At 42.3% G+C, this 14113-nt stretch overlaps 1 protein-coding gene across 1 annotated transcript in view; it reads left to right on the top strand.

Annotated features, from left to right (window-relative positions):
• plpp4 (phospholipid phosphatase 4) overlaps positions 1–14113 on the top strand; it is a 242169-nt gene that overhangs the window by 214582 nt on the left and 13474 nt on the right. The window contains exon 6 of the mRNA XM_078412844.1: positions 11532–11702. Within this exon, the coding sequence (XP_078268970.1) occupies positions 11532–11702 (171 nt within the window). The remainder of the gene's footprint in view (positions 1–11531; positions 11703–14113) is intronic.

Genomic DNA, 14113 nt, shown 5'->3' with positions numbered 1-14113 from the left:
TTTAGATTTTTTTTAGATTTAGAGATACAGCGCGGAAACGGGCCCTTCGGCCCACCGGGTTCGCGCCGCCCAGCGATCCCCGCACATTAACACTATCATACACACACTAGGGACAATTTTTACATTTGCCCAGCCAATTAACCTACAAACCTGTACGTCTTTGGAGTGTGGGAGGAAACCGAAGATCTCGGAGAAAACCCACGCAGGTCACGGGGAGAACGTACAAACTCCATACAGACAGCACCGTAGTCAGGATCGAACCTGATTCTCCGGCGCTGCATTCGCTGTAAGGCAGCAACTCTTCCGCTGCGCCACCGTGCCGCCCGTTAGTCCAGCATTTTGTGTCTATCCACTTGTTCCCACCTCTGCTCATCTCCTTCCTTGGAGACATTGAGAAAACACTAGATACAGCTTCATTGAGTTAACGGCCGTCAAACGGGTGTTTCTACCTCAGTAGAAACAAGGCTCCAGCCCCTTGTCAGGGCCCGTGACGTGTCCCCAACCTACAGGTCAACCTCATGGAAATCATTAGATCTGACATGCTACTAATCACTAGTTACCCTAAACCCATCTAGTACCAAACTGCCCAGGAAGTTAGAAGTGAAGACTCAAGGGATTTATTTTTAGACAGCAACAAAAGCAATGTCACTTGATCCACCTTGGTCTTCTGTCTGCAAGTCATCCCCTTTGTTCCCCCCACTGCTCCACCCTCCTCCCCTCCATAACATTTGTTCTCACTTTCACACTGCAGTGTTTTCCCTGGTCACAGCTGGGAGGTGGGTCTTGCCACAACAGCCGACATTTATTGACCATCCCTCAATGTTCAGGAGAAGGTTGTGCCAGGTCATCCTTTAACCACTAATGCCCTTAGTGAAGGTTCTCCCACAATGATGTTGGGTAAAGGGTTTCTGGATTTAGAACAGCAAAGCTGAAGGATCGTCCCCCTACAGATGTTGTGCAACGTGACAACGTGATACCTGCAGGTGATGATGATCTTCATGACAAAGAGAGACACAAAGTTCTTTTAGGAAAGAGATGAGGAGGAATTTCTTTAGTCAGAGGGTGGTGAATCTGTGGAATTCTTTGCCACAGAAGGCTGTGGAGACAAAGTCAGTGGATATATTTAAGGTAGATTCTTGATTAGTACGGGTGTCAGAAATTATGGGGTGAAGGCAGGGGATTGAGGTTAGGAGGGAGAGATGGATCAGTTATGATTGAATAGCGGAGTAGACTTGATGGGCCGAATGGTCAAATTCTACTATCTCTTATGACCTTATGAAAGTGCTGGAGAAACTCAACAGGACAGTCAGCTTCTCTGGAGAGGAATGTGTGATGTTTCGAGTCGAGACCCTTCTCCAGACTGAGAGACAGGGGAGAGGGACAAGTTAATTTTGCATATTCCTGAAGTTAGCTGCAAAAGATGACACAAAGAAGAAAGTGTGTAGGAGAACTGCAAATGGTGGTTTAAACCGATGAATGACGCAAAATGCTAAGGTAACTCAGTGGATCAGACAGCATGTCTGAAGAAAAAGATTTGGTGACGTTTCAGGTCTGAAGAAGGGTGTCGACCCGAAACATCACCTATTCCTATTCTCCAGAGATGCTGTCTGACCCACTGAGTTACTCCAGCTTTTTGTGTCTGTTTTCCACAAACAGACAAAATGCTGGAGAAACGCAGCGGGTTCGGCAGCAACTGCTGAGGGATATAGATGGACTATGTTTCAGATTGGGAACCTTCTTCTCACTGATGACTCAAAATACCATCTGCCCATTATCCTCCTCAAATGCTGCCTGAATCAATGAGTTCCTCTAGCACTTTGTTTTTTTGCTCAAGATTCCAGCATCTGCAGCCTTTTGTGTCAGCAAAAACCAGCAGCCTGCTGGATCAAGACTATGCAAGATCAAAGTAAGTAAACATAGAAACATAGAAAATAGGTGCAGGAGGAGGCCATTTGGCCCTTCGAGCCAGCACCGCCTTTCATTGTGACCATGCTGCTCATTCACAATCAGTAACCCGTGCCTGCCTTCTCCCCATATTCCTTGATTCCACTAGCCCCTAGAGCTCTATCTAACTCTCTTTTAAATTCATCCAGTGAATTGGCCTCCACTGCCTCTGTGGCAGAGAATTCCACAATTCACAACTCTCTGGGTGAAAAAGTTTCTTCTCACCTCAGTTTTAAATGGCCTCCCCTTTATTCTTAGACTGTGGCCCCTGGTTCTGAACTCCCCCAACATTGGGAACATTTTTCCTGCATCTAGCTTGTCCAGACCTTTTATAATTGTATACGCCTCCATACGATCCCCTCTCATCCTTCTGAACTCCAGTGAATACAAGCCCAGTCTTTTCAATCTTTCCTCATATGCCAGTCCCTCCATCCCAGGGATTAACCTTGTGAATGTACACTGCATTGCCTCAATAGCAAGGAAGTCCTTCCTCAAATTAGGAGACCAAAACTGCACACAATACTCCAGATGTGGTCTCACCAGTACTTTCCTTCCATGTCAGACCATTGAGTTAGTCACCACATTTATTTAAATAAATAGCTGAATTGTTTCCATTTGCTTTTGACCAATAACTCTAATTATCCTTACTAACTAAAATCTATTTCACAGAAATTCAATTGTAGAATGCTGTTTCTTTCAGTGTTACACAATTAAAAATTGACATCCTGCAATGAAGTGCAATTGGAATCACCGCCACAGAAATTTGATTAGATGTGAGCCAGCTTGGTACGATTGACATGATTTCAACAGCAGCCATGCTTAGGCTGATGTCATTTCCTGTGCAGACCTCCTTTGGAGTCTTAAGGGAAATGCGTAAGAAGGAACTGCAGATGCTGGTTTACACCGATGACAGACACAAAATGCTAGAGTAACTCAGCGGGACAGGCAGCATCTCTGGAGAGAAGGAATTCTTGATTAGTACAGGTGTCAGAGGTTATGGGGAGAAGGCAGGAGAATGGGGTTAGGAGGGAGAGATCGATCACCCATGATTGAATGGCAGACTAGACTTGATGGGTCGAACGACCTAACTCTACTCCTATTCCTTACTCTGGCCCATGACCTTATGAATGGGTGACGTTTCAGGTCGAGACCCCTCTTCAGATTGAAGAAGGGTCTTGACCCGAAACCTCACCCATTCATTCTCCTCAGAGACGCAGCCTGTCCCCCTGAGTTACTCCAGGATTTTGTGTCTTTCTTAACCTTAAGGGCGAATTGAACTAAGTTGTCCAGAGGAATAATCATCTCTGGACAACTATGTTTTTGTAACCCAGTGCTGAACAGGGACTAGGTAAATCCCTTATTTACTTTGCTTTTATAATCTGACCCATATCCTCTGGTTCTCTCTCCCTTATCCCACCAACAACTCACTCCTGACTTGGGAAACTAATTTTCTTTTCCGCCAGCAATAAATAACATTTCAGAATTAACGCGTTCGTTTATTGTGCTTTCAGATTACCACATTTGCCTTTCAAAATACATAAACAGATCATTCCTATCTGGTGGTTAGATGCATTTGTTAGTGGCCTGACAATGATAACTTAATTACCTAATAGACAATGCTAATTTAATGAGCTAAGTTAATATTATAGTACTTTAAATGTGTATACGCTGATATGGATTTCAAGTTGGTTTTAATTATTCCACTGTTTGAAAACAGTCGTTACCGCACAGAAAGCAGCCACGATTCACCAGCTCCAAGTATGACAATCGTCTCGGTACTTTCCCACTGTCTCTCTCCATAGTCCTAACCAACGTCTATTCAACCCCTTCTTGAGGCCACTAATTGATTCTGTTTCTGCCAACCTGTTGAACTGCTTACAGATGCTTCTAACTGTTTATAAACTCTCAATCCTAACTACTCTCTGAGGTTTTGAAAACAATCCTCTGTATCTTTTGCCAAAGCTTCAAATCTGTATCTCTAGCCACAAATGGAAATGTAGCCTGACGACCTTGAACATCTCTATCAAGTCCCCTCTCTAATGTCTATGCTTGATGGATAACAACTCCAGCTTGTACATTCTGACATTCTAGCTGAAATCCCTTATACTTGCAAAGTGTAAATCACCCCTCGTCCTGCTTATGCTGCAAGTCTATCATCAATAACAGACCTTTTCCAGATTCTGTGAAGCCTTAGAGGACAAGTAGCTACTGGAAGATTAGCTTTATCACACAGAACTTTAGTGTTATGATTAATGGTTGTTACATCACCTCAAGATGATATCCTACATCCAGGAGGCTCTTTGATTGAGATTCACCTTTGCATTGTAAAAACTGATGTCAATTTGTAGCCAATACGATTGTTTAATTCACGCTGATAGACCCGCAGCAATTTATTTTATTCTTGTAACTGAAGTAGCAAATCAATTTGGAAAGATATCCAGAGACCTATTAAAAGCACACGTTAGCAATTTTTCCAAAGGCAACATGATTGTGTTTGACTTGACCTGACCTACCGTCCACAATCGAGCCCTTGAACTTACCTCAAGGCCACATCTACATGTGGTGGCCACACAGGAACCAGTCTAGCTCGAGGTCTGGTTGTCATGGCAGCTCGGCAGAGCACAGCAGGTCAACTAGGCTTCAGCTGGTGGTCCCTGAGGCCCAGCTCCAGGCTGCCCTATTGGCCGTCTGCTGGCTTGCTGATCTCCAAAGTCTGAGAACAAATTTGAAGTGTTGATAATCAGAAGCTTTCAAATATCATTGAAACGGATTTAAGGCAAATAAATAAATAATATTAATAAATTAATGCAATAATATTAAATCTTTTTGAGAATATCTAGTTTTAGTTTCGTTCAGAGATACTATACAGCGTGGAAATAGGCCCTTCGGCCCACCAAGACCATGCCCGCCAGTGATCCATGTACACTAGCACTATCCTACATGCTAGGGACAATATACAATTCTTGCCAAAGCCAATTAACCTACAAACCTGTACGTCTTTGGAGTGTGGGAGGAAACCAGAGCACCCGGAGAAAACCCACAGTCACAGGGAGAACGTACAAACTTCATACTGACAGCACCCGTAGTCAGGATCGAACCCATGTATCTAGCACTGTAAGGCAGAAACTCTACCGCTTCAACACCGTGCCACTCTATTTTAAAATACAATATAAACAATTTAAAAAGCTAAGTAAAATAAAGAAAATATACCACTTAGCTGTTCTTACTTTTTTTAAATCAAGGTTAATTACACCTTTAAAACACATGCGGGGCGCACTGTGCTTATCAGCTACAGGGCAGGGGCAAAATATTAAGTGCATGCCACATCTCAGGATATTTGTGCTTTATCCCTCGACGATATGGTAAAGGGCGACTTTAAGAACCATATTCTATAGCATAACTACCAATATTTATTAGACCCAAGGGCGACAGGAAAGATTTAAATACAAGAGAGATCAACTAATGATTTCCAAGCTTTCACCACCCTCTCGTAGATAACACCAGTAGTACTTGTGTCAACTGGTTTCTCTTGAGCTCTAAGTATCAGTGACATTTCTTCATTTCCTCTGACACTATCCCTTTTCTGCAACTTAAAACTCATTTGTTTGCTCCCCTTTTCAGTTCTGATGAAATGTCTTCAACTGAAATGGTTAATTCTGTTTGCTGTCTGTGTCACTGGCTTCAGGTGCTACCTATCCTGCTTGGTATCTTCAGCTTTTTCGGTTCTTATTCCCAGAAACGTGATCAATGTCCATTTGGCCAATTTTAAGTTCACAACTCGGTGGGCCAAAAGGCCTGTTTCCACGCTGTATCTGTAAACAAAAACTAAACTCATCAAAGTCTTGAGACTTTAAATCTCTTGAGGAGAACTCCATTTAGTTCAGTTAAGTTTAGTTTAGTTTAGAGATACAGTGTGGAAACAGGCCCTTCGGTTCGCTGAGGCCGTACCGATCATCCACACACAAGTTCTGTCCTACATGCTAGGGACAATTTACAAAAGCCAATTAACCTACAAAACTGCATGTAAGAGGAAACCAGAGCACCTACAGAAAACCCACACAGTCACAGACAAACATTTATGTACAGGTTCGGATCTGGGTCTGTGGGGTTGCAAATCAGCAACTCTATCGCTGCACCACTGTGCCACTCCAATAACTCTATTGTCATTATATAATGACACAAACACGGCAAGATTGAGGTTTTCCTCCTGTTTCATAAAATACAGGAGTAAATATAGTCTAGATTATCCACCCCTGCTGGCTAAAGTTCCTGAGGTGTAGAGAGGGCAGTTGCTGTGTACAGTACTTTTGTTTAGTGAAATGCAGGGGTTCAACTTCTAAACCAATTGAATACAAATATTTCCACTTGTACCTTGAGTGCAATGACTTTATGCAATTGTGTATTTTAGACCACCCTGTTCTGTTTTAAGGGAAGTCTGCATTGTAAATGTGCTGGGGTATACCAGGGAGAAAGAGTTTCATACAGCTGATTCTCTGCATGTTTGTCGACTACAGCTAAAATAAGTAGGTGAGAGATGTATCCTTGCTGAAGGAAAAATAAAATGGAGAGATCAAAGTTTGCAGTTTCTGACGCATTATGTGGGACAATCTTAGAGATTACAAACAAAGGCTGAAGCTAAGGCCTTTATGGATGATCCCATTCGGACTGGGAAAAGTGTTCATGGGCTATGTTTTCCATTCAGGATTGTGTACGTGTAAGGAGACTGGGATGATTTGCCAATGTAATGCAAGATCAACGTCAAAGGGATGATATGATCAGCCCAGCATTGAATTCCTGACTTGTTATGTCGCGCAATGATATTTGGTGAAATATTTTTGCAAAGTATTGGAAATGTATTTCTAGAGAGAGATCGGTCTGAACTCCGAGTTTGCTGGGCATTCAGCATGGGGCCAGCTTCGGCAGATACCCGAGACATATTAACCGGTTGCCTCAGTGATAAAGTCTGTTTTTAACTTCGTTCTAGAACGTATATAGTGCTGGCAAAGCCAACGTTTATTGTCCATCCTGGAAGATTAGCTTTATCACACAGAACTTTAGTGTTATGATTAATGGTTGTTACATCACCTCAAGATGATATCCTACATCCAGGAGGCTCTTTGATTGAGATTCACCTTTGCATTGCAAAAACTGATGTCAATTTGTAGCCAATACGATTGTTTAATTCACGCTGATAGACCCGCAGCAATTTATTTTATTCTTGTAACTGAAGTAGCAAATCAATTTGGAAAGATATCCAGAGACCTATTAAAAGCACACGTTAGCAATTTTTCCAAAGGCAACATGATTGTGTTTGACTTGACCTGACCTACCGTCCACAATCGAGTCCTTGAACTTACCTCAAGGCCACATCTACATGTGGTGGCCACACAGGAACCAGTCTAGCTCGAGGTCTGGTTGTCATGGCAGCTCGGCAGAGCACAGCAGGTCAACTAGGCTTCAGCTGGTGGTCCCTGAGGCCCAGCTCCAGGCTGCCCTATTGGCCGTCTGCTGGCTTGCTGATCTCCAAAGTCTGAGAACAAATTTGAAGTGTTGATAATCAGAAGCTTTCAAATATCGTTGAAACGGATTTAAGGCAAATAAATAAATAATATTAATAAATTAATGCAATAATATTAAATCTTTTTGAGAATATTTAGTTTTAGTTTCCTTCAGAGATACTGTACAGTGTGGAAATAGGCCCTTCGGTCCACCAAGACCGTGCCCACCAGTGATCCATGTACACTAGCACTATCCTACATGCTAGGGACAATATACAATTCTTGCCAAAGCCAATTAACCTACAAACCTGTACGTCTTTGGAGTGTGGGAGGAAACCAGAGCACCCGGAGAAAACCCACACAGTCACAGGGAGAACGTACAAACTTCATACTGACAGCACCCGTAGTCAGGATCGAACCCATGTATCTAGCACTGTAAGGCAGAAACTCTACCTCTGCGACACCGTGCCACTCTATTTTAAAATACAATATAAACAATTTAAAAAGCTAAGTAAAATAAAGAAAATATACCACTTAGCTGTTCTTACTTTTTTTAAATCAAGGTTAATTACACCTTTAAAACACATGTGGGGCGCACTGTGCTTATCAGCTACAGGGCAGGGGCAAAATATTAAGTGCATGCCACATCTCAGGATATTTGTGCTTTATCCCTCGACGATATGGTAAAGGGCGACTTTAAAAACCATATTCTATAGCATAACTACCAATATTTATTAGACCCAAGGGCGACAGGAAAGATTTAAATACAAGAGAGATCAACTAATGATTTCCAAGCTTTCACCACCCTCTCGTAGATAACACCAGTAGTACTTGTGTCAACTGGTTTCTCTTGAGCTCTAAGTATCAGTGACATTTCTTCATTTCCTCTGACACTATCCCTTTTCTGTAACTTAAAACTCATTTGTTTGCTCCCCTTTTCAGTTCTGATGAAATGTCATCAACTGAAATGGTTAATTCTGTTTGCTGTCTGTGTCACTGGCTTCAGGTGCTACCTATCCTGCTTGGTATCTTCAGCTTTTTCGGTTCTTATTCCCAGGAAACGTTATCAATGTCCATTTGGCCAATTTTAAGTTCACAACTCGGTGGGCCAAAAGGCCTGTTTCCACGCCGTATCTGTAAACAAAAACTAAACTAAATAGAGTTCTCATCAAAGTCTTGAGACTTTAAATCTCGAGGAGAACTCCATTTGGTTTAGTTAAGTTTAGTTTAGTTTAGAGATACAGTGTGGAAACAAGCCCTTCGGCTCACTGAGGTCGTGCCGATCATCCACACACAAGTTCTGTCCTACATGCTAGGGACAATTTACAAAAGCCAATTAACCTACAAAACTGCACGCCTTTGGAATGTGAGAGGAAACCAGAGCACCTAGAGAAAACCCACACAGTCACAGGGAAAACGTACAAACATCTACGGTCAGGTTCGGATCTGGGTCTTTGGGGTTGCAAATCAATCGCTGCACCACTGTGCCACTCCAATACTCTATTGTCATTATATAATGACACAAACACTGCAAGATTGAGGTTTTCCTCCTGTTTCATAAAATACAGGAGTAAATATAGTCTAGATTATCCACCCCTGCTGGCTACAATTCCTGAGGTGTTGAGAGGGCAGTTGCTGTGTACAGTACTTTTGTTTAGCGAATTGCAGAGGTTCAACTTCTAAACCAATTGAATACAAATATTTCCACTTGTAACTTGAGTGCAATGACTTTATGCAATTGTGTATTTTAGACCACCCTGTTCTGTTTTAAGGGAAGTCTGCATTGTAAATGTGCTGGGGTATACCAGGGAGAAAGAGTTTCATACAGCTGATTCTCTGCATGTTTCTCGACTACAGCTAAAATAAGTAGGTGAGAGATGTATCCTTGCTGAAGGAAAAATAAAATGGAGAGATCAAAGTAGCCCTCTATGAGTTTGCAGTTTCTGACGCATTATGTGGGACAATCTTAGAGATTACAAACAAAGGCTGAAGCTAAAGCCTTTATGGATGATCCCATTCGGACTGGGAAAAGTGTTCATGGGCTATGTTTTCCATTCAGGATTGTGTACGTGTAAGGAGACTGGGATGATTTGCCAATGTAATGCAAGATCAACGTCAAAGGGATGATATGATCAGCCCAGCATTGAATTCCTGACTTGTTATGTCGTGCAATGATATTTGGTGAAATATTTTTGCAAAGTATTGGAAATATATTTCTAGAGAGAGATCAGTCTGAACTCTGAGTTTGCTGGGCATTCAGCATGGGGCCAGCTTCGGCAGGTACCCGAGACATATTAACCGGTTGCCTCAGTGATAAAGTCTGTTTTTAACTTTGTTCTAGAACATATATAATGCTGGCAAAGCCAACGTTTATTGTCCATCCTTAATTGTATTTCAAGGTGGCGGTGAGCTGCCATCTTGCCCACACCACTTTATTCGATGATTGGATTCCCTGAGTGCTAAAGGAGGTCCCGCACTTTTTCCAGCTTAACAACATCTTTCCTATAAACAGGGTGACCAAAACTGAACACAGTACTCCAGCTGTGGCCAAATTAAAATTAAAATTCATGTATCATGGCCTGGATGCCAGCATTATTTTGTTTTTGCTCAAGGCTGTGGTGGGAGGGAAAGTCTTTGTAACGAGGTACATGTGACAATAAGACCATTGAGCCACTGAACGATTCTAGGTGTCATTTGTTGAGGCTGTAGTTGCCACTGCTGGCATACACACAACTCCTCGAATTGTAAACAGACACACAATGCTGGAGTAAGTCAGCGGGGCAGGCAGCATCTCTGGAGAGAAGGAATGGGTGACGTTTTGGGTCTGAAAGAAGGGTTTCCGACTGAAGAAGGGTATCGACCCGAAACGTCTCCCATTCCTTCTCTCCAGAGATGCTGCCTGTCCCACTGAGTTACCCCAGCATTTTGTGTCCATCTTCAATTTAAACCAGCATCTGCAGTTTCTTCCTACACTCCTTAAACTGTAAAGCAGGGATAAGTTATTTTATCTGAGGTGTTGCAAATTTAAATGAGCATTGTTCGATTTTCCTCCCTTGGCTCGGTCAAGGAAGGAATATACTATAGGACCCAATGGTATAATTTGGCACAATGCTGCACGGAATCAGCAGTGGCTGATGGCATCTGAATCTCAAAGTGCACTGAGAAGATGTCCACAGCACAGCCTAATGAGACAGTCAGACTCAATTGCTGCTAGCAATTAAAATGGGCTTTAACTAGGAAAGTTTAGTTGATTTGACCTTTGTCACAATAAAGAACTGTGCAAACAAACTAGGTGTTAATCTGCAGGATGAATATTTGACAGCCAATTTACCTCCATGTGGACTGTGGAGTAGCGTAGATACGGGGAAAGTCTGTTACAAAGACTTTCTCTCCCACCACAGCCTTGAGCAAAAACAAAATAATGCTGGCATCCAGGCCATGATACATAATTTTTTATTTTAATTTGGCCACATTTGGAATACTGTGTTCAGTTTTGGTTACCCTGTTTATAGGAAAGATGTTGTAAAGCTGGAAAAAGTGCAGAGAAGATTTACGAGGATGTTGCCAGGACTCAAGGGCCTGAGCGGTAGGGAGAGGTTGAGCAGGCTGTGACTGTATTGCACAGGAGGATGAGGGGCGATCTTATAGAGGTGTATAAAATCATGAGAGAAATAGATAGGGTTAGAGTGAGTTTTTTTATACCTGGAATTGGGAAATCAAGAACAAGAGGAGAGAGGTTTAAGGTGAGGGTGGGAAGATTTAATAGGAACCTGAGGGACAACCATTTTACACAAAGGGCGGTAGGTTTATGGAATAGGCTACCAAAAAAGGTAGTTGAGGCAGGTACTATCATGTTTAAGAAACATTTGGACATACATTGATAGGGAAGGTTTAGAAGGATGTGGGCCAAACACAGGCAGGTGGGACTAGTGAAGATGGGGCATGTTGGTCGGCGTTGGCAAATTGAACTGCGCTCGTTTCCACGCGGTATGGCTCTAATTATTCTGTGCATTGAAGTACCGTGTTCCAAAAATAGAAACAAATTATGTCAAAGCTGCAGTCATTTCAACCAAGAATCTCTTCTTCCAGTTGCGTTCTCAGGTCTGGGTTTCACCACCTTCTACTTGGCTGGGAAGCTGCACTGTTTCACGGATATCGGCCAAGGCAAGTGCTGGAGGCTGTGTGCTGCTATCCTCCCCTTGTACTGCGCGGTGATGATAGCCTTGTCGAGGACTTGTGATTACAAGCATCACTGGCAAGGTGAGCTGTTCTCCCTTTACAACAACCTTCTGCCGTCATATTGCTTTGGTTTCTGCTGATCTTGGTGACGCCAGCAGTTTAGACTAGCGGCTTTATTAAGCTGGTCTATCTGGTGACTTGTAAATATTATGTTTTGCGTTGTGATGGTTTAATGATTTTATGGGATCCCCATAGGCACATTCATCTTTTCCTTTTCTCCCGTGGCTAAAACAAACCTGGTTTGGCAAATTAGCTGGTGAAGGAACACGCGGTCAATATAACTTGAACCTCATTATTCATGTGAAAAATTGCACTTGCTTTAAAAGAGACTGGTTCTGACCTTTCCAGAGGAGAGCCCATTGATCACCCACAGCTGGCCAGTGAAGCACACATTTTAACAATTCCATTACAGAGAGGAATCAGTTTGTTCAGTTCTGCTTTGTGCAGGCAAAGGATAAATGAGAAATAGCAGTGGTCTATGTTACTGAAAAAACAGAGCAATCACAAGGAAATCCCTGAAATCTCAGGATGAGCAGTTACTTAAGAATTTATCAGAAGATTCACCTCTGAATGAAAAAAAAGAGCAAAACGTTCCCTTACTGATTCATCCAGAAATCCTGCCTCAACATTGATCAATTTGACGGTTATGGCCTCGTCAGAGATGGGACCAGCTTTACATAAAATAGGAACATTTGCAAGAGTTCCAGGGCTACATATTGTTAGAATTAAATCTTCATGCGTTCCTGCTTGACCAATGTTCATGGATATTACCAGAATTTTCAAGCTGATTGATAATTTAATACTGGTAATTTTAGAAAGCACCAATGTATGCTTAGCATCATGGGAGACAGCAGCTGCTGGAATCTGGAGCAAAAAACAAACAGATAGAGGCAGCAGATCGAGCAACATCTGTGGAGATTTTGGGTTCAGACCTTTTATTTAGACTAAGGGTAGAGGGGAGATAGCCAGTAATAGAGAGGAGGGTGAAGGGTTGGGGCAAGGCTGGCTAACACTAGGTGGATCCAGGTGAAGATCCAGATGGAGTCTGGTGGGGGATGGAAGGGAAAAAACAGCAAGAGGCTAGGAGATGATAGATGGAAGCAAGAAAGGCTGCAGATGATGGAATCTGAAAGGGAAGGAAGATGAAGCATGGAACATAATAAGGGAGGCATCATGGGCAGATGAACAGAGTGTAGGTACTTGACAAGATAGTCTGTACTTGATCTCCCAAATGGAAGTTTGTTGTGTCATTAGGAGAAAATCACGTCACTATGAATTACGTTAAAAATCCAACAGGTATTTGAAGAGCTGAAAACATGGAGTGGGAAAAGGAGAGAACAAAGGAGAGAAGGAAAATGAGAGGCATTTAGAGGGATTTGGTTTAGCTCACGATGATGAGTCACAATGATTGAGTAAAGGAGGAAGCTCATTGGAAGTGAGAAAATAAGGCAAAAATTGTACAATTACACTTGCAGATACAACAGTAGCATTTAAGAAGATTCTGGATAGGCACATGGATATGCAGGGAATGGAGGGATATGGAGGAATTCTGGCAGAGAAGATTAGTTTAACTTGGCAATTTGTTCAGCTGGACATTGTGGGCTGAAGGGCCTATTCATGTGCTGTACTGTTCTATATTCTATGCACATAAAGAAACAAAATCAAAAATTGGAAGCAGGGTAAGGAAATCTTCTGTTTGAAAACCGATGGGTCCCGCCCAACTGGAACCTGCTGAGACGTAGCCTACCACTCTGATGATTCCAACCGTAGTGATTCCTCCAATGAGTTCAATCTCTGAGTGAAAACGTCCTCAGATCTCTCAGTCCTGGTCAGTTTCTGAGCCCACGCTCCCGTGACCAAGTCCTCCTATGCCATTTATTTCATTGTGTGGAAAGAGATCTAAGAAGCGTGGCACGTTAATGTGATTTCTGTTCGATTTAATTTCATTGACTTAAATGTATTCAATTATTTCAAATTGCACGCAGATCTTTTATTGCATTTTTAGATTTTTTAATTGTTTTTTTTTTATTATGTCCCGGTGTTTTTGAATGCTCTTGCCATTCACAAGCATCAGTTTACATAAGATCTTTGTCAGCTGCTGAAGCCCCCAACTATCAAGACAGTGTTGGGGTGGAGGGAAATAGTAGGAGTCAGACCTGCTTTTTAAGCTTGGGGATCTACTGCAAGGATGGGTCTGAGCAAAGGATGGATGGGTGACCTCCAGCTCAGATAGATCATTAGGCAGTAGATCTACCCTCGTGATCAGGGTTACTGGGTCACTGAAAATAACCTCAAAATTACATTGTGGAACGTTTTTTGTTTTGTATCATTCATATGTTTTGTATCATTTTTCTTTGCCCACTACTTAAAAAGATTCATTACCCTTTTGTTTTAAATGTCACCATCTTTGCCGCAGAGAACCTGAGAGTTCA

The sequence above is a fragment of the Rhinoraja longicauda genome, chromosome 16 (genome assembly GCF_053455715.1).
Source record: "Rhinoraja longicauda isolate Sanriku21f chromosome 16, sRhiLon1.1, whole genome shotgun sequence".
Taxonomy (NCBI): domain Eukaryota; kingdom Metazoa; phylum Chordata; class Chondrichthyes; order Rajiformes; family Arhynchobatidae; genus Rhinoraja; species Rhinoraja longicauda.
This window is presented reverse-complemented; position numbering and strand designations above follow the sequence as displayed.